Source organism: Penicillium verhagenii (assembly GCF_028828195.1).
Source record: "Penicillium verhagenii strain IBT 33310 chromosome Unknown utg000006l_segment0_segment0, whole genome shotgun sequence".
In the NCBI taxonomy this organism is placed as follows: Eukaryota; Fungi; Ascomycota; class Eurotiomycetes; order Eurotiales; family Aspergillaceae; genus Penicillium; species Penicillium verhagenii.
Genome location: NW_026643170.1, coordinates 1,240,838 through 1,261,081, shown reverse-complemented (window position 1 = coordinate 1,261,081; position 20,244 = coordinate 1,240,838). Strand labels below are relative to the sequence as shown.

General features: G+C 48.1%; 8 protein-coding genes across 8 annotated transcripts; 3 read left to right on the top strand and 5 right to left on the bottom strand.

The window, feature by feature from the left end:
- Positions 1–60: 60 nt before the first annotated feature.
- Positions 61–3,341, bottom strand: N7466_005882 (uncharacterized protein; the record flags this gene model as incomplete). The annotated part of the gene is made up of 2 exons (XM_057165279.1): positions 61–2,991; positions 3,048–3,341. 2 exons carry the CDS (start codon positions 3,339–3,341, stop codon positions 61–63), a joined length of 3,225 nt encoding a protein of 1,074 aa, XP_057020878.1.
- A 2,056-nt stretch (positions 3,342–5,397) lies between these two features.
- On the top strand, positions 5,398–7,134 carry N7466_005881 (permease of the major facilitator superfamily; the record flags this gene model as incomplete). The annotated part of the gene is made up of 3 exons (XM_057165278.1): positions 5,398–5,591; positions 5,715–5,977; positions 6,044–7,134. The coding sequence occupies 3 exons, from the start codon at positions 5,398–5,400 to the stop codon at positions 7,132–7,134; spliced, it is 1,548 nt and encodes a 515-aa protein (XP_057020877.1).
- Positions 7,135–7,422: 288 nt separating this feature from the next.
- N7466_005880 (glycosyltransferase family 31 protein) lies at positions 7,423–8,878 on the bottom strand (the record flags this gene model as incomplete). The annotated part of the gene is made up of 2 exons (XM_057165277.1): positions 7,423–8,432; positions 8,485–8,878. The coding sequence occupies 2 exons, from the start codon at positions 8,876–8,878 to the stop codon at positions 7,423–7,425; spliced, it is 1,404 nt and encodes a 467-aa protein (XP_057020876.1).
- A 2,067-nt stretch (positions 8,879–10,945) lies between these two features.
- N7466_005879 (carboxylesterase/lipase family protein) lies at positions 10,946–12,568 on the bottom strand (the record flags this gene model as incomplete). Its single annotated transcript, XM_057165276.1, has 1 exon — positions 10,946–12,568. The coding sequence occupies one exon, from the start codon at positions 12,566–12,568 to the stop codon at positions 10,946–10,948; it is 1,623 nt and encodes a 540-aa protein (XP_057020875.1).
- A 1,190-nt stretch (positions 12,569–13,758) lies between these two features.
- On the top strand, positions 13,759–14,811 carry N7466_005878 (zinc-binding alcohol dehydrogenase family protein; the record flags this gene model as incomplete). Its single annotated transcript, XM_057165275.1, has 1 exon — positions 13,759–14,811. One exon carries the CDS (start codon positions 13,759–13,761, stop codon positions 14,809–14,811), a length of 1,053 nt encoding a protein of 350 aa, XP_057020874.1.
- A 508-nt stretch (positions 14,812–15,319) lies between these two features.
- Positions 15,320–16,424, bottom strand: N7466_005877 (amidohydrolase family protein; the record flags this gene model as incomplete). Its single annotated transcript, XM_057165274.1, has 2 exons — positions 15,320–16,228; positions 16,287–16,424. The coding sequence occupies 2 exons, from the start codon at positions 16,422–16,424 to the stop codon at positions 15,320–15,322; spliced, it is 1,047 nt and encodes a 348-aa protein (XP_057020873.1).
- A 501-nt stretch (positions 16,425–16,925) lies between these two features.
- Positions 16,926–18,743, top strand: N7466_005876 (aldehyde dehydrogenase family protein; the record flags this gene model as incomplete). Its single annotated transcript, XM_057165273.1, has 6 exons — positions 16,926–16,976; positions 17,071–17,315; positions 17,375–17,902; positions 17,959–18,214; positions 18,297–18,450; positions 18,520–18,743. Coding segments are annotated over 6 exons (1,458 nt in total), but the record flags the coding sequence as incomplete, so codon positions are not given.
- A 289-nt stretch (positions 18,744–19,032) lies between these two features.
- Positions 19,033–19,797, bottom strand: N7466_005875 (uncharacterized protein; the record flags this gene model as incomplete). Its single annotated transcript, XM_057165272.1, has 1 exon — positions 19,033–19,797. One exon carries the CDS (start codon positions 19,795–19,797, stop codon positions 19,033–19,035), a length of 765 nt encoding a protein of 254 aa, XP_057020871.1.
- Positions 19,798–20,244: the final 447 nt, after the last annotated feature.

Sequence of the window (20,244 nt, the reverse complement as noted above, 5' to 3'; positions counted from 1 at the left end):
ACCCACTCAGCCTCATCGGACTCATCGCTCCCGCTAGAATTTAGATGTTGTAAAAATGTATTAACTTGTCCACTGGTTCATCCAAGAGGTGATATACCTCTGAATTAAACCATTGGTCACTGGATCCTTTGCAAGAGCCAGCGATGGACTATCTTGAGTTGTGCGTTGTGTTTCGAAAGAAAGTCCCCCAGTCTTTGCTTGCAAAGTGTCACCGCCATATTTGGATTTCCAGAAGTCCACAAGCTTGATGCTGGGATTAATTTCTGGGTCCTGCTCGCTGTTCGCTAACCTTTGAAGCCACTCCTTTGGTGACACAACTTCAAAGCTTGGTAAAGAAGACCCTTGCATCAAAGCTGGAAGTAGGTCGCTCTTCCAACTAAATGTGTGGGGGTTGACCAAGTGATATACTAGGTCAGCCTGTGCTTGGTGGATAGAAACATCCAAGGCAATTTCTGTAATTGCTTGAGCACATTGATCAACAGGGAGCCAACTTGGTGTCTCGTCCAGGGCTGGGAGTGCACCTGTAGTCAATGCACTGCGGAACATAAGAGCCACAGCTTCTTTGTCATTCCATTGGGCGTTCTTTGTATCACCACCTAATTGGCCAATTCGCAAGACTCTGGCATGCATACCCGTCTGGCACATGGCATTATGTGTTATGTGCTCTGTGACCAACTTGGATCTTCCATAGCCAATAGTCTGTGCATGTGATAAATCTTCGATCAAAGTCTCACGAATTGTTGCCGGCTTGGGGGTATTGCTCGCTGTACTCACGCTGGAGCAGAAGAAGAAACGAGCGGGAAGCGGAAGCTTGGAGCGCAAACAGAAGTTGATAAGGTTATGAGTTCCACGGATATGTTGCTGTTCGAAGGATCGAACACCGAGGTTGAAGTTTACAGCCCAGGCGCTGTGGATGATGCTGGTTGCAGTAGAGAGCAGGTGTTCAATCACAAAACTGTTCAAACCAAGATTGGCCTGAGAGAGATCACTTGGTACGGCATGAAGCTTTGAAGCTTCAGAATCTGTGAGTGGAATTTGTCGTTCTGCAAACGCGTTCGACAGACGGGCGCCTGCAGCTGCTGGGCCTGGTGCACGTACAAGCGCCCATACCTCAGACACGGTCGGTCGTTTGAGCAGTTCTGCAATTATGTAAACTCCCAGATTTCCGGTTCCACCTGTCACAATGACAACTTCCGAGGTAGGTTGCAGCCCAATAGTGGGGATATGGTGAGTGAAAGAGGAATATCGTTCAATCATTTCGCGCATGACGTCGATTTCATTTCCCGCCTGTTCAAATTCCTGCCCAGTCCGCAGCTTGAACAGATGTCTAGCAAGAGCGCTAATTGTACCTTTTTCAAAAACGATGTTCTGAGAGAGCTTTTCGCTCTCGTCGCCAAGATCGAGGTCGCGCACAATACATCTCCATATCCGAGTCGTTTGCAGGCTGTCAATGCCAGCAGAGAAGATATCAGTTTCGGCGCTTTCCAGGGGTACACCTAGATCATCCTGGAACCTCGATAGCAGCCAGGTCTCTAATTCGGACACACTGAGCACCAGAGTTCCTTTCTTTTGCCCGTTCCCCTCGAATCCAGCGTAGACGCGTTGGATATCATCTTGGAACTGCTGATAGACCTGGGCCCGGATGCAAGTCCCCTTGTCTGTCCTCGAATATTTCACATCGGCCCCTTTAATGACAACCAGCTCCCTCGGAATTCGTGAGAACGTCTCGGCACGAGCATTCGCAGCCTCTACCGCAGGCCAAATGACCTCCAGAAATTGTTCGTCGTTCAAATGGGTTGCCTTTCCAGGTGCACGAAAGATCAATGCTCCCGGTACGGTTCGTTGAAATCCAAAAACGACACACTCACCCACAAGCTCCTCCTCTCGAACACGGCCTTCGATTGGAATGGGCAGCACCTTTTCACCATTCACAAGGGTAATTCGATCATCCAGTCGAGACATATACTTATAATAATTGCTCTTTTTCGGATCTGGATGTCTTGTGAACAAGTCGGCCGTCCGGAAACTGTTTTCTGGGTTCTTTTCGCTGAATGGGGCCTTTGAATTGGACGGGCCCTTGCTTGGCAGTCCATTCAGAGCAACACACTCAAAGACACCAGGCGATATTTCATCCATCAAAGTATAATCAGCGACAGGGCGATGTAGCCGCATATATTGCCATTCGGTATCGCCGTCCGACCGGAAGGAAGTCATAATCTGACCTGTCTCTGTGGCGCCATAGTTGGCCACCAAGTTGACGCCTTGCGCAACAAGCCGATCGCCGAGGTCATCCGGACAGCTCGATCCGCCATAAAGCACTAGTTGAGGACTGGCCAGTGCTTTGACGCCCTCCTGTCTTTCTGCCAGAAGCTTGATGACATAGGGCACAGCACTGATTTGCTGCGGCTTGGCCACCTTCAACGCGTCGACCAGGTTCTGATAGGTAATGGCGAGGGAGTGGTTGCCAAGATATGCTGGTGCTCTGGTATAGAAGGCTCGTCCAAGCTCCATCAAGGCGTGTGAATGGAACAAGGGACTTATGTTGAACAGACGCAAACCGAAGCTCTTGCGGAAATTCGCCAAACATTGGTAGTTGGTCAAGAAAATCGGCTTAGGGAAGCCTGTACTTCCAGACGAGTGGAGGATCCATGCCATCTTTTTGCTTTCCCGTGCTGGATCCACGCCTAATCGCTGGAATGGAGGGGAGCTGGACGGGCGGTTGAACCAGTCTTCGCGCTGCAAGATCGGGAAACTAGTACAGCCCGGGAGCTCAGTGCGGATGCCGAGCACAGTTGATTGATATTGCTTCGCAATAACCATCTGACTGCAGCCTACCATATTCAACAGACGAACGTATGCTGGGGCTGTAAGTCGAGTGGACAGAAAAAGAACAGCATATCCTAGGCGATTCAAAGCGAAAAAGGTCAAGATGACTTCGAAGCTAGAGCCAGCAAGCAATGCGACCACGGGTGCCTTTTCGGCATTCGGGTCCTGTCCAGACGTTAGTCAAAAGGCTGACTCAAAGACTGCACATCCATGCAACATACCGCGGGGGGAAGCCCATTCTCCATAAAATAGCGACTCGCGATATCGGTATACTTGTCCAGGTCTCCTGCCGTGTGTAACTCAAAGTCATCTGCTTTGTGGACCGGATAACATATCAATGGCCTTGCGGCTTGATTTGATTGTGCCGCATGGCTCTTGACAAGTCCATCAATTGTCATAAACTGTTCAATCGGAGGGAATCCGGCATGAAGGGTGCCATTGAGAAGACGGGTGGCAAGGTCCTCTGTCTGCGACGACGGCACTGCCACCGTCGTCGTTTCAGTCATAGTAGCCATTGTTGATAAGTTCAAAATGGTTTAATCCCCGCAATCGCGGAATTGGAGATTCCTTTATATGCGATTTGACTTTCACTGACTCCAATTCGGCGTCCCTCCGAGAACCGACAAGCTCGTTTTCCGGAAACCTGGAGACCTGATATCCGGTGGGGGTTTTAAAAGGAAAGCCGGAAAACCACATATTTTTCCTTTTCCGCCGAGATCTGGACATTTTAGGATTGGATATCTTTGCATCAATTATCAATCTATATCCGAGCGACGTCATTATGTTCATTTTGGCTGACTTATGAACCTCACGAGTCACAATTCAATACCAGTCGCGCTATCCTGATTGGCCTTGTAGCCAGATTGCACGGATAAAGATCCGAGGCCCACTCAAAATCCGCGCGCTGGAGAAATGTCAAATTGACAACCAAAGTTGAAAAACACCATATGCCATTACAGATTAATTGAAGATGGCTATATCATTTAACGGCCCATGCAAAGGCCTTTGAATATTTCAAGGTACTCTTCCTGCTCATCTTCAAAAATCACCATTATGCTGCTGGCCTTCCAGGCCCTGTTGGAACTATTCAAATCAATTGATACTACTCAAGCTCAAACACTACACAAATGAGAACTTCAAATCAACATTGAATTGATGGAGTTCCTTCTTGATGAAACACTGTCAATTGCTTGAATACTTACATAGCCCGGCAGTTTGAACAGAAAAATATGAGCGCCTAGGTGAACATTGAACATTCAATTCAACATTGATTGAATCAAGCAAATGTTCCGATCGGCGTCGGAGTTCACGGAGAAGTTGGCACGGATGAGAAAATATATATAACCGTATGCAAATAATTTGAAGCCACATGTGCACGTTGAAACAGGCAAAAATGAGGTAAACACGGCACTTGCTCCATCCAATGCTCGCGATCGCAACTGGAACAAAATATTTCGACGACCACGAATGTCAAGAGCCAAAGACAATTGATTGATCATGTTGCCAAGCCTTCACCCTTGGCTCGATGCGCGAACGGCATAATCTCAGGTCCATATACCGGAATTCCGTTAACAAGACTCTGGTTGCCAGAAATTTATGGGAAAGGATGGAGTAACTTCAAGTGCTACCCAGACAGGTCCCATGTCCCCAGACAAAAAATGCTTCGTACAGAAAAAGCATGCGACAGGCAACTATTCTGGCAGTTTTTCCTTACACTGCAATCATTGCCGCCTTGATCGCCGTGACGATAGTCATTCCCAAGTTGGTTACCGTAGATGAAATCCGAAATCATTCCATCATCATATCCTGCAAGTGAGTCATTAGTGTTAACGCTGCAGGTATTGAGTTGAGAACTGACCAGATAAAACAAACCCCATTCCCACAGGAATAGAAACACCAGCTGAGAGCCCATTGTCTCTCAGATTTAGGTAAGGCATATTCATAGACTTGTTGTCATTCACTAAGTGTAAGCAGAGAAGCCCCGCATATCAATGGTGCGAGTGGGTCATCATAAAGATGATAAGATCTTTAGAAATCCTAGCTCATGATACCAAAAAACGCCATCGTCATCCCCAGATTTGCCAATATCCACCGGAAAAGGCCCATATATACCAATATCCGTTGGAAAAGGGGCGGAAAAGGAAAAGAGTCCACGGTTTCCATCCCAGAAATGAGATTTTCCTCCAACCGTAAACTGCGTAGACTTGAACAAAGAGAAAGAAGGTTTGCCCGAGTGGGGGCAGTGTGTGGGGGAAGATGCAAGTTAGGAACGTTTAGAGCCTTTCTCACCAGTCTACCTTACCCATTAAAGCATAGTCGCTTGTCCGTTATTCCAACCGGATATCAGTCGACTATCCCAGACAGCTTATTGGCAAAGTTAGTGTTTCTGAGGCCCATCTCTCTCCACTTTCCCCCGCGTTACCCCAGGCCATGATCTACACGTGCCCAGAGATATCTTGGGGGCTTGTCGACAAAGAAACGGGCCAGTTTCCCTACATAAGATCAGATCTATCTCGCCAAAATGGATTTTCAGAGCCAAGTCGCAGCTTTCTTGCGCATTGACTTTTCATCATGGCACACGGCGAAAATACTATCTCAGATGCGGAGGTGATGGGCGAGAAGGCGGAGATGACACATGAAGAAACCGTTCATCTTGCTGAGTTAACACCCGAGGAAAAAGTTCTGGAGAAAAAGCTCTGCAGGAAAATTGATCTCATGATCATGCCACTGGTTATTTTGGTTTATCTGATGAATTATATTGACCGGTAGGTGATTTCGAGCAACGCGTCGTCAATTTCCAGAAATTCACTGGCAACTGAATCTCTTTCTTTTTTATTTTCTACCACCTTCAGCCAAGAAGCTAACAGTAATCAATTCTTGCTTATCAGAAACAACTATGCTGCCGCGAAGCTCCAAGGACTGACATCGGATCTCAACATGAACCAGCAGCAATACCAAACAGGCCTTTCCATCATGTTTGTCGCCTACATCCTCATGCAGGTCCCCTCCAACCTGTTGCTTAATTATATGGGGCGACCCTCTCTTTATCTTGGGTTTTTCGTCTCCGCTTGGGGCCTTGTCTCGGCCTGCACGAGTCAAGTCACAGGATACGGTGGAATAGTTGCATGCCGGTTTATTCTCGGACTAGTCGGTAAGCCTACACTCAAAGTTACAGATAACCAATTTTACGCATTGATAATATTAACATCGACTCCAGAGGCGCCTTTCTTCGCCGGAGTCCTATTCTATCTATCCAAATGGTACACTCGCAACGAGCTGGCGTTCAGAATGAGCATCTTCTACTCAGGCTCCCTCATCAGCGGTGCCTTCGGCAACTTGATCGCCGCAGGTATCCTCAGCGGACTATCCGGTGAAAGAGGCATGGCAGCCTGGCAATGGCTATACATAATCGAAGGATCAGTCACCTGTTTCATCGGTATTGTGATATGCTTCATTCTACCCGACTTCCCTGAAACGTGGCGTCTCCTTGACCCCGAAATGCGGGCTGTGGCCATCCGGAGACTAGCGATTGAAGCAGCCGAGGCCGATGTTGATGAAACCGAAGGTGCAGGAATGAGCCAGCTCAAGGGACTCAAAATGGCGATGACGGATATCAAGACATATGTGTTCGCGTTTGCGTACGTGTGCACTGCTGCCGGAGGCAGCTTCCAATATTTTTTCCCGACATTGGCAGAGACGCTGGGGTACAACAAGACGATTTCACTGTTACTTGTTGCGCCACCATATGTGTTTATGGTGTTTTATAGTATTTTCCACAGTTGGCTGTCCGATAAATTGGGTGTGCGATTTTGGTTTTTCTTTTACCCTATTCCGATTACGATCATTGGCTTTATCATTTTCATGACGACGGATTCCTTTGGCCCACGCTATTTCTCCATGTTCTTGATGAACTTTACTTTTGCTCAGAACGGCACTTTGTATTCTTGGATTGCGAATGCGTTGCCTCGACCTCCTGCGAAGCGTGCCGCTGCTTACGCCTTTATCAACTCGATCGGAAACTCGGCTACCATTTGGACACCTTATACGTACTACGACTCACAGGGTACTCATTACCCTGTTGCACTTGGCATTTGCATTGCGGTGCAGGCACTGGGTGGTCTGGCGGCTATATTCATGTACTTTAATCTGAGAATGATGAACAAGCGACAGGAGCGCCTGGAGAATGAGAGTGGAGAAGTGCAGCTTACTGAGAAAGAGCTTAGACGGCTGCAAATTACGGCGGACTATGAAGGAATTGATATCGCGGCCGCGCGTCGGCTGCAGAAAGGGTTTCGATACATGCTCTAGGCTGCATGTGGAAGTCGTCAGCTTATTCACGTTCACATTTCGGAAAGCTTATGACAAAGCAACCATTTATCTCAAACATCACTACATGTAGCACTTCAACAGTCTCGGATTTAAGTGTCAAATTTCTATTCAAAACAACTTTAATTGGCTAAAGTATATGACGCCAATGCACCCAATGAATTCGTGAAAGGTAGGAAAGGGCCGAGCCCGCCGGCTTCACTTTCCCAGCCCGTGCGCGTGTTCGTTACCTGTAACTCTTAAACAGAAACAATATACAATAAATGGGTTTTAGTTCGCCAGCGTCCAAATAACCTCCAACAATTGAGGGCTCTCCGGCTCATCCTCTTCAAAGTCAAAGTCCCACTCGTCTATCTGGCGGAGGTAGATCTGGCGAACCTGCTTGTTTTCAGAAACAGCGTCCAAGAGACGGTAGGATACCTTTCCATTGTCTCGTGGACGCAAAGGTCCCAAGCTGTACTCGTAGTTTTCGTCTTCGGTCCAATCAAAGTACGACCACGTCTGTTCCATAGAAGCAAGGTCCTCTGGCGATTGTGGGCCAGAGTACTGGACCAGCGAGAACCCATTGATGAAGTACCAGTCATCCGTAATTCTCCAGCGTTGAAGCTGGCAATTAATGCCGCAGACGTCGGAGACTTTGCTCATGCCGACGATGTTGACGGGGAACCATTGATCGGATTTCCAGTGATGCACAGATAGAGGTAGTTGGCGTCCGGCCTCGTAGAAACCGGATCCGTCCGGGTTGAGGTCGAGTTGGAAGAGGTGTCGGTCCCAGGTGAGTTTCGTAGTAGTGTGTCTGTAGATGCACTTGGACACACGCTTGTCGCCGTGATCCTTGTACTCGAAGCAGTCGTCGAAGTGGGCGTCAATTTCCTGCAGCAAGGGCATAGAGAGGAAAACACCAGCGCCTCCATATGCCATATAAGTGAAGGATGCCATTTGATTCATATTCTCGGTTGGTGCTCCAATATAGTATGGTTTAGTTGCGTCGTAGGTGGCGAGTTGAGCGACTAGGCCCTCCATGTTGGGAAAGAAAGTGTCGTCGTCGATAATGACACCCCACTGTGTTGACTCGTCGTGTAGTTCGTAAATAATTCGCGTGAGTCGATAGTAACGGTCTAGGAATTCCTCGTCGTTTTCCAGGATTTGGAGAGTGACATCTAACTCTGTCGCGTGTTGCATTACTGCGGTCATATTAAGGCTGGGATCGCTCTCAACTAGGGCGATAACTCGAGCTTTGGTACCGCCTGCCCATCGTGCGATGGCTTCCAAGGAATTGTCTAGTCGGTCTATAGTAGTCGCCACACCAAACATCAGGTGCGAGGCGTCCACCGGGGCTTTGCGCTTCGGGGCTTCGATGTTCACCACCCCGGGGACATTGTGCCAGAGGGACAGTATTGGCAGCGGGGTCCGCATCTATCTCAAGGCGTTTGAAGTCAGGTACTGGGACATCCAGACTTTCCGAGAATTCCGTAAACTTCTTAGACTCAGTCACTCGGATATTCCATCGGGCATAATCCACCGAATGATTGAAGCCCAGTGATCTTAGATATTCGAGATCGACGGCGCAATCCCCAACCGGGGCCTTCTTGGAGCTACTTGTTGACTCCGACGAAATGATGGAAATGCCGTCATTTAGTTTTCGGTGGTACACAAAACCACATAGTAACAGCACCAAGAAAAGGGCGCCAGTGAGTGACCTTTGCGAAGAGCTGAATCGATTCATGGTGCACGACACTGATGTCCCATGCAGGCGGGGAAGAGAGAGAGAGAAAACGTGGTTGGAAGTATTTCAGAGTTATACGTCAAAACTTGAAACCAGAACGCAAGAGAGCTTACGTGTCGAGCCGGTTGCAGCAGGTAGGGGCGAAGATCGGATATCAAAAATTACGGTAAAACGGGTGAATTAAGCCTTAGGCGCATCTTGGCTTTGCAGCGAAAGTTCGATCATCGGGAAAATAAGAACGCGCGGCCCGTGGATTGGAATTTAGGGCTTGATGGATCAGCGAAAGGTGCTGCATGCAGTAAAAAAAAGACGTGAAGGTTTGCGGGACCAGCCGGGCCAACTTCAATGTTGGAAATGCCAATCGCCGCATCTGGTATTAGTTCATATCTTCTTGAACCAAGTAGCATAATTCCACTAATTACGAAACCCTGACTCCGTAACCTTGTTCTCGCCTTTTTACCCTGGAGGTGCTACCTTTACCATATCATTGGCCGTTTCAGAATCCATAGGCTCCGCATGGAATACCACGCAATGATACGCGATATATCTATCACCTTGCGTATCGGTATCGGTACATGACGCCTTAGGTGAGAGGCACCCCCATATACCAAAATAGAAATCTGGCTTCCCCTGGAGTTATTTCAATACTCCGCTGTTTGCCTTAAGTCACACGACAAGAAGGCCTTCGTGGGGAGTGAAGGGTTTTCTGTGGTCAAGCAGTGGAAACCGCCCCACCAGCTACGTCTTCGGTCTTGGCATCGGCCCTTGTCTAGCCTTCCCATATTAGTAAAATGGTTGAAGATCTGCGCGGGGGCCACATCATCGAGTCTTCAAACACGTCTCAAAGCAAGCCAGTACATACATGATCCTGGAAATGTTGAAGAAAGGAGGAGGATGAGATAGATGTGTTCATTTCTTATAGACGCACGTGACAAAGCGACCAGTATCATGTTTGAGCCGTTTGCATCCAACATCTCCATTCTCCACTCAACAATCCCCCTGTCGCCCCTTACGGAGTACAACGACCATTGATCCGATCATCCCGGAAGCAGGCTGTGCAACAGACCACCTTGCTCCATACACGGAGTACTCCGTACGTGATTCCGAGATCCATCAATCCGCAAGGCCGATCTGAGCTTATTTTGTACGGTCGGAACCTTCCATTTTGCATTTGATTCAGCAACTTCAAAGCGACAGGTTCACAAGTCCCTCCCCAATACATACAGACTGATGCCGCATGTTCTGAATATTAGTGAGAAATTACTACATCTTCGCTTTAGCTCCAAAAAATGGGTTTTACGAGTTTTCAGCCTCCCGAAACATCGCTTTGAATTTACAAGCGAAATTGACGGCAAGGAAAATGTCTTCCTTCGCCAACCCGATTGCAGGCATGATCTGCATCGTATAGATGAAGTCTCCACACACGTGGATGACATATTAACCTCCAAAGGAAGTCTGGAGAAGCCAAGGACACGTGTTTACCCACCTGGTCATATGGTTAAACCCCTCCAAGGGGTTCTGAATACTGTTCAATATAACTTCGGTTGCTCCTATTTGATGGGCAATACCATTACCCCGCCGGCTTACTTTGCGCTATAGCTACTTCATGTGCTCAAGTGTGCCGATCTCCATTAGATTCAGAAGAGCAGTACCTCCGGGCACTGGCACTACGCACTCTGTGCTGATTTCCGATTTGGTTGATTGAAAGCATTTTTTGTTTCCATTTCAAGCTAGTTTTCTGTCTACAAAGTTACCCTATAAGGATTGATCTGAATATACTTCAGAAGGAAATCTCACATCGACTTCGTGGTTGAGATGCCTCAAGTCCAGGGTCTTTGAGATCGCAAATAATAGGTTTGAACGGATGATTTCAACGTTGTAGGTAATCGATCTTCTTTGCCCAGGTGCAGTAAATTTGGAAAACAGATGAACATTGAGGTACACTAAGTAGACATATTATACGAGTCTATGTACCTCTATATACCAGTCTTAAATCTTGTGAAGCTTGCTCTCGGAGTTACCCTGTGGCCACATAAATTCCAACGATACCCTTCCTAGGGTCCGAAGCTACCATTCCGGTTGGAATGAGAACCATTTCTTGAAAAACTGGATTTTCGAATTCGCCTCAGCGAGCATCCCTGCACGGAAATGCGTACCCAGCCACATAGTAGTGGCGTTCTTTGCAGAGTTTGCCGGCCACTCTGCAAGTCCATCGCCGTTGGGATCGCCGTTCTTGATGAAATTGGCCCAATAGCTCGACATCGTATCCATGATTTTGTAGTCCGTTGAAGTCCAATTAGCACTGGTATCCGCAAAAGGAATCGAGGCAAATGCATAGTACAGCTCCGAGCCGTGGTAAGCGCCACCATCCGTAATGGTTGGTGCGGGCCACGTCCAAAAATAGGTAAAAACATTGCTCTTCGCTACACCGGCTGTGTAATCGTTACCCCAATCAGAAGTGCCAATGCGATTCAAATCACGGAAAATGGCATTGGACTGTTTGTCTGCAGCAGCAGAGGTGTTAGCCGGGTAGAGAGCAAATGCCTCAGACGAAATATTGCCAAACATGTCGGCAAAATCCGTGTCATATGATTCGACAGTGTAGCCTGGTGATACACTCGCACCGGACTCGTCGGCATTATTTCCAGTAAGAATCGGCACGTCCTGGTGTGCGTTTTTGCGCAAGGATTCACCATAGCTATACTTGAGCACATACCCATCAAGCACAGGGCGCCACTCCGGCGGATCCATGAATGCGCTCAGGTTGGCAAATTGGGTGTTCTCATATGTGTCGTCGTTGGTGTATCCATATTGGACCAGGTCTGATGCCGAGGCATTGCGGAGCGCCGAAATACTTGTCAGGTTTTGCTCCTTCAAGAACGTTTCACCATATGTTTCTGCGGCTACTTTCTCACGGTAGCTAGTCGATGCGCCACCCATCATAGGGTCACGGACAGAGCGAGCTCCCGTTTCGGCAATGACTCCAGCTAATCCCAAGTCATCTGTCAAGGGGCTGTACATCATTGAGAGAGCTTGGCAGGATCCTGCCGACTGGCCACCAACAGTAATACGTTCAGGGTCACCTCCAAAGGCAGCAATTTCTTCGTGGACCCATTTCAACGCAGCGACGGCATCTAAAAGACCATAATTGCCCGAGCTATTGTGACCTGACTCGGCGCTCAATTCTGGGTGCGCAAAGAACCCGAGCAGACCAAGTCGGTAATTGAAAGTCACAACAATGACTCCCTTTTCAGCGAGACCGGATCCATCATATGTCGAAACATCACCGGAGCCCATGTAGTAGCGACCTCCGTACATATACAGGTAAACTGGGAGCTTATCATGGGAAGTGGTATTGGGGGGAACCCAGACATTGGCGTAGAGACAGTCTTCGCTCATCTCACTGGAGCCCGTTGTGAAAATGGAAGACCCCGAGTTAGGTTGATAGCACTGCGGGCCGAAGACGGTGGCGTTGCGCACGCCTTTCCAGGAAGTGGGTCCTTCAGGTGCACGGAAGCGCAAGTCACCCGTTGGTGGTGCTGCGAAGGGGATACCCTTGAATACTGAGACATCTTTGCGATACTCGGACTTTGTGCCCAGGAGTTTGCCGTATGAGGTGCTGACGATTGAAGATGAAGCAGAGAAAGCAAACGGGCAGCAAGCTAACGCAAAGAGCAGAGACAAGTGCATGGCAAGGTATTTGAAATAATGAAGGGATATTGAGAACAAAGAACCAGCATTTGAAAGAGGATTTAACGCTTGAGTATGTTCAAACAACAATACACTTCAAGGGTGACTTTAAGGGTCTATATAGACCCGCCACAGGAACCTTGGAAAACGCCAAGTGTAACCTTCTTGTTGACGTACGTCGCCTTTAATCAGACAAGTTCCAAATAAACAGGCAAATGCATGTCGTAAAAGGACCTTTGGACGAGACACTTTAAATTCGGGGGATTTCGTCAGGCACCGGTGCTTGAGAAATCATGGTTTAGGTAGTGCTATGCCACTTTGGCATCTAATAATGAAGCAATTCGTCAATCAAAAGTAAAATGTGGAATAGATTGAAACCTTCAATGTTGTGCAGGACCGAGATCATCAGAATTGCCCAATGAGGAATAAGAATTGTTTGAAGCTCTTGGTCCATGGATATGAATTCTTCCGGACGCAACAATTGTCCTCAATCTTCGCACATGTGCATGAAACACCTAGATGAACTAGACCAGTCAGTGCTCAGTCCTTGCCGCTTTCTGCTCACTGAGTGAAACTGAGCACGGCCCTGAGCGCCCTGATCTGCTCACTGAGCATCACCTGATACTCACCTGAGCGATCTGAATTTCGGGGTCTCCCGGAGAAAAATCGGTTACCCCACTGAATTTATCTCAATTCGTTCAGCCCCCTTAATGGCAGCCTTGGGCCTGTACAAGGCATTTTATCTGCAGATCGGTATTGATATCAGAATAGGCTGGGTATCTGGAAGTTTGGGAAAAGGGACTTCGATTGAACGCAATTCGGGCGGGAACTCTCCACCATGATCATGCACGGACATTAGCTCGTAAAGTTACCACCAAATTCTGTCCAATGATCTAAGATTAGCGCTACCACATTGGCATAGGCCGAGTAATTTTTCCCGGAAATGGATTACACACTTGAAGTCACAACAATGACCTCAACGATGAGAATGTTGTGAATCTGTTATCTATTACCTTGAGCCGACGGGGCCGACGGGGCCGAGGGATTGGCAAGGGATCCTCAACAGAGGCTACAGATTCGCCCACGTATACTGCAACATTATTTGGACTATTAATCTTTCTTCACCCTTGAATGTTCTAATCACTACCCTTGACGGATTCTAAGGCCTACAGCCACAATCCGCACACAAGATGGCAAACTGGGCAATTTGGATCGACAAAAATTGCAAGCCGTCCATTCATGCCGTTGAAACGAACTACGAACCGCTTGACAATGAAGTTTTGGTCAATGTGCAGTATTCCGGAATCAACCCAGCCGACATCAAACATGCGACGATTGGATTCTATGACTCTGTCGCTGGCTACGACTTCGCTGGAATCGTCATCAAATCCGGACGTGAGAAAGAGAGCCAGTTTAAACAAGGCGATCGTGTCCTCGGCTTTGCAGCGCCCACTGTAGACAAGCCACAGCAATATGGAACACACCAGGACTTTCACTGCGCCCGGCACTTCATATATCATGTCCCCGTACACATGCCTATGACGGATGCTGCCTGCTTGCTGGTTGTGACCCATACCGCCGCCGATGCGATCTTCAACCAGCTTGAGCTCCCTCTGTCACCCAACGGGGATAAGTCCCAGCCTCTCCTCATTTGGGGTGGCTCTGGAGCTGTGGGAAGCTCTGCGATTCAATTTGCCAAGAAGGCGGGTTGCCATCCAATCTTGGTCACGGCTTCGCCCAAAAATCACTCAAAGCTACTCGAACTCGGCGCAACAGAGTGCTTTGATTATAACGACAAAGAGGTCGTATCCCAGATCCGCTTGGCCGTGGCAAGATATACTTCAAAGCCACTCCGCCGGGTTTTCGACTCGATTGTAGCTCCAACCGAGCCATCCTCTACAGCCCTGTGCGAGGCTTGTGTCGATGACGCCAGTGATACCCTGTTCACATCCCCAATCCCAGTCAAGAACGGCACAAAGATATGGCGCCGATCATTTGCTTGCCGGAATGTCGATGTGGATTTCAAGCTTCCAAATGGTCAGGTTCTCATACATCGGGCCAATCACGATTTGCAAGATATTATCGACCAAGCTACGAAATGGGCGATTGAAAATTACGGGAAGGAGTACCGCCTTCCAAGTATTGTAGTAGTGAAGGGTGGAGAGGAAGGCATGCAGGCTATGAGAGAATCGGCTAACGGGAAGGCCAGCATGCAGAAATTTGTCATTGAGCATCCGATTTAGTTTGCGAATACTGATTCAATGTATCTTTTCTTTATTTTTATTCCCCCTGTTGACATCAATAGCCGTAGGTGAAGTTCACATACCTAGTCATGACGAGTTTTAGATCTTGAACATTAACCACAATTATATGTAAAATACGATGGTCAATCGAACGTGGAAATCAATTCAACGATACATTCCAAATTGGAGGCCGGTCAACATTACATAACTTCCATTCCTTTCTATTTCGTCGGAGCTACTAAAAAATAGGTGAACATACTTTACATTCAAATGTTTGCTGATATCTCTAACGTACGGCAGGTGAAGGTTGAAGTTGAAGAGGCCAGCTGGCAGTTAATTGAAAGACTCGACTAATGAATATATGTTCTAGCCTTGAATAATGCACTTCTTACATGTTCGCACGTCGGATTTGTACATTCAAAAGCACCTTATTGCAAAAGAAAAAAAACAAGTATGAAGGATTTAATTTGACGTGCCACCTGCGCGTTTTCCTTAGCAGTTTCCTTAGTTACTCAACATTGAACCAACCCTTCTTGATGTACTCCTTCTTGAGTCTTGGTATCAACCTCAATGCATTCCCCGCACGGATCGCTTCAATTTCCTGTGGGGTGTACATGCCACTTTTCTCAGGTCCGTACATCTCGTTAAGTGTCAATGTCACATCTTCCTTGCCAGTAAATGGCCAGTCGCTGCCAGTCAAGATATTTTCCGCGCTGATGCCCAGGCTTTTCAGGAGCACGGTCTGTGAAGCTGTGCCCTGCGAACATTCGATGTAGATATTTCCATTACCGAATATGTGCTGCAATGTTTGGCCATCATTGTGATTTGCGATGCGGTTCACCTGCTTCGCGCCCGGACCCCCAACACCAACCAGCTTAGAGCCCGACAGTGTTCGGATGCAGCGCTGGAATAGGTACGGGAAAGATCCACCGTTATGGCTGAAGATCCACTTGATTTTCGGGTATTTGGTAAAGGTACCTTGGTCAATCATGGACATCAGACAGCGCGACGTCTCTGTCGGAAATTCGATCATCTGCCAGCCATAGACGTTGGGGTCAAGGGGTGGCATGACTGTCTCATTCGGGTGCACAAAGAGCACCACCTCGCGGGAATCACACTCGGCCATGATTTCGTCGTAGGATGGATCTCCAAGATACTTGTTGCCAGCAGATGTTGTTATGGCATACCCATCAGGCTTGGTCGAGCACTGCTCCTCGGCATACTCCAGCATTTCCAGTGTCTCATCCACGTGAGGGAAAGGAAGAGGTGCGAATGATCCAACAGACGCGGGTGCCCTCTCGACCTCGGCTGCTTGGTGGTCGATGAACTTTCGGCAGAGGCTTGCCCATTCCTTAGCGGACCACTCACTGTTGTACTTGCTCCAAATGACTGGAGAGTATATCACTGTTCGAGAATGCTGCATAACATCGGCCGTCAGAATGCACTCGCTAATTCTTTGAAATTTTGCTTCTCACCAGCTTTTCCATCGCAGTTTCGCGCTCATCTGGCGTTGCCATAACAAACTCCCTCGCTGGGCCCAAGACATCAGGCATGAAATAGTGGAAATGGACGTCAATGACGGGAACATCTGGTCCCTGCGTTGTGAACGGCATGTTGTTCGTCTTCTGGGTTGGTGGGTGAAATGTTCAGACAAGGAAAGAAATTACCACGACAATATGTTGGCATAAAAGTGAAATATACAGGCCCTTGAGACAATATAAAATGTCGCAACCAGCATCATCGACTTATGCACATTTTGGTATGTTCTAGTCCCCCCGTCGGCGATTGATCTGCATGTGGGTCCTCTAAGTGGGTACATCCGGCGGAGGCGGAGGCGACGTACGATTTGCGGACGGATTTACCAATTTGCCTAAAGCCGAAATCGAATACACCTCAGAAAGTTGGAACGTTTCAATGGTCTATCGTGTTTCACTCCGTCGGCCCCACCTGCAAGGACACTCCATGCATACGCATTACTCATGGGTAAACATACTCGCCATACTTGAATGTTGGTGACCGGAAGACCATGAAGAATACGCTCATAAATACAATGAATCCCAAGGCTAGTGGATAGAGAATAGTCTCTTTTGAAATTTTAATCACCTTTCACAGCACTATCAAACATGTTTCCAACACTGGAAACGAGACTTTTCATCAACAACGAGGTTAGTAAAGCTGGGGGAACAGGAGTCGCACCCCTGTGCAAGTGGGCACAAAGCCCGGTCATGTATCTTTCTCTGACTGCGATCGTCAATCTAGTTTGTTGAGTCCAAGAGTGAAGAGACCTACAAACTATACAATCCAGCCACGGATGAGTTTGTTGCCGATGTCCAGCAGGCAGGGAGGGAGGATGTCGACGCCGCGGTTGATGCCGCACAAGCGGCATTCCCTGCTTGGAGGGACACCCCTGTTCATATGAAGGCAGCTATGTTCAATAAGCTAGCGGGTCTGATCAACGAGAACAAAGAGGAATTGTGGAATCTCGAGAGAGTAGCCATGGGCCGGTGAGTCAGCTTATGTCCTCATTACTCTCTGGGTTCCTCTCATCTAATCACGCACTCAGAACTTTTGGGTTCGCCCATTTTGAGGTCATGGCCTGCGCAGGCATTATGGCGCAACATGCCAACATCGCTCTCCATGTCCAGGGCCAATCAAGTCTTAACACCCCCGGGATGATCAACTTCACCTTGCGCCAGCCATTTGGTGTTGTGGCCGGCATTTTGCCCTGGAATGTGTCATTGATCATGTTTGCGATGAAGACAGCCCCTGCTCTGGCGACCGGCAACTGTGTACTGATCAAATCAAGCGAAAAGTCACCCCTGGGTGTCTTGAAGCTGGCAGCACTTTTCAAGGAGGCCGGTTTCCCCGCTGGTGTTTTGAATGTGATTACTGGCACTGGACCGTTGTCAGGAAGCCTCGTAGCCAGTCATATGAAAATCCGCAAGATCTCATTTACCGGCTCTGTGGCGACGGGCAAGAAGATTATGGCCGCATCTGCGAACTCAAATCTGAAAAAGGTGACGTTGGAGCTGGGTGGGAAGTCTCCAGCGATCATCTTTGACGATGCAGATATCGAAAAAGCCGCTCGAGCGTGAGTTACCCCATTGGACATACCCTTTCTCTTTCTTACTGATCCCATTCCGTCAGTGTACATATGTCAATTCATCTCAACAGTGGACAGCATTGTCAGGCAAATAGCAGAGTCTTTGTTCATGCTGCCATTGCTGAAGAATTCACGGACCTGTTGAAGAAGTTGATGACTACTCCCTCGATCGGGGACCCCTGCGATAGATCCATTTTCCAAGGACCGCAAGGTGACAAGATTCAAAAAGAGAGAATCGTTTCCATCCTCGAGCAGGGTAAGGGAGATGGCGAAGTGATCTGTGGAGGCCAAGCCGCAGATGTAAATGGAAAGGTTCATCCCCCGAAACTCTTACCAGCCACAGGCCTGTTGACATAGATGTCACTGACCATTTGTTGTTCAGGGCAACTTCATCGAACCGACGATTATTGCGAACGTACCGGATACCTCTATTCTAGCCACTGAAGAAATCTTTGGCCCTGTAGTCATCGTCAACACTTTCCAAACTGACGAGGAAGTACTCAAGCGTGCCAATGACAGCGAGTTTGGGTTATACAGTGAGTTACACAGCAAGATTCATTGCCCTTTGCACCTGGCCCTACAGCCAGCTGATTTTTATTGAACAGGCTCTCTTTATACCAAGGATGTCGAACGGGCGTTGAAATTCGCCAAGTTCCTCGAGGCTGGTGCGGTCGGACTCAACTGCTCTGCCCCCACACAAGGCCTGGATATGCCTGTGTCTGGCTGGAAACAGTCTGGCATTGGTAGCGAGATGCATATGTATGGCGTGGAGAACTACCTGCAAACGAAGGCGGTTTACATGAAGTATGAGGATGTGTCGATGCACTGATCTTGCGAAGAGACAAGTGTTATTTCAAGAGTTAGGAGCTGCAATCCACCACACTTGCTACATGCAAGAAAGACTTGTTTTTTTTTAAAAAAAAGGTCCCTATTCCCTCGGAATCACAAACCTATTTGGAATCATGTATGTGAGGCTCCCAAGGGCGGGTAGAAACTTTACATGATCATTTATCGGCATCGCTGGCTAGGATGGCTACTCAGTCCCACATGCAATCTGGAATCCTTGCAATCTGAAGCCCTCCAAGGCCGTAATTTCATTGACGCGGGATATTTCACAGTCAAGGTAACAAACCAGACAAAATCCGCTGCAAAGAATCACTAATTACACGAGCAAAAGGGCGCCATCCTTGCTCAAAGTCCAGAATCCGAATGGCTTCTTTCAGTATTCGAGGGACACTCTCTTCGCCATTCAGAACCCCTATGCCGGTTATATGGGGACGTAGGATTCGCTCACCCTTTACCCATCTTGATACATCGGAATGCTCCCTATCAAGTCTCAGAACTACCCACGCCCCCAAATCTGCCGGCTTCCCTAGGACCCTGTCAAAAAACCATATGTAGAGCGTTGCAAGTAGCAAATAAAGCGGATCATAAGCATCGAGCCAGTTCTGGTTGCGAATTAGATGGAATAGTTGTGCCGCGTATGTCATGATTCCCCGAGACAACTTTGGGTCAGAGCGAAGCTTCGTTGTCAGTATTTTCAAGTTTGTTTCAGTGTCGTTCTTTGAAGACATCCATCCGGAGGCCGCGTACATCACAGAGAGCGGAATATGCCGTATGATCAGTGATGCGGTAAAGATCTTCTTCATAGCGGAAGACAATCCAGCAGTATTGAACCCGCCTTTGGAGTTCATCTCAAACATGTCTGTGCGTTCAGTAATCGCCTCCATGACCTCTCTAGCCAACTTGATCTTCGCAGCTGAATACTCGGCGATTTTCGACGAGTCGTGTAGGTCGGATTGACCTGGTGCAATATTGAAGAAGTCCTGGTGTAGCAATTGAGAAAAGCTCCTTTCTCCTGCAAAGGTGGCAGTCATGGTCATCAGTAAGGCCGTGTTCCCCAGGTCATCTATTCCACTTTCGCTTGGGTTATGTCCATACAGGACGTCTCTGGCGCCCGAAGACTGTGGGAATGCTTTTGGTTATATTAGCAGGTAAAGTGAGATTGTTCGGCAGGAGATCATAGCGAACCTGTTTCCAAGCTCTCGCAGTACGACCAATCCAGAGCATCGGAAGCTTGCCACAAGGAGTCGTCCGAAGGCAACCGAGCTCGTAAATCCGAAATGGATATAGATGGGTGAAGATCAGATCAAAGAGCAGCCAGAATAGATATTCGAGATCTTATGAAAGATTATTGAATGGTGAGATCGGGAATCACGAGATGGGGGTTTTTGAACATACACCAAACGAAATACGCCACTCTGTCCCAGGATTCAACTTTCACCCATTCAATCCAGCACTTCGAATCTTGAACGATTTCCGGTGTGACA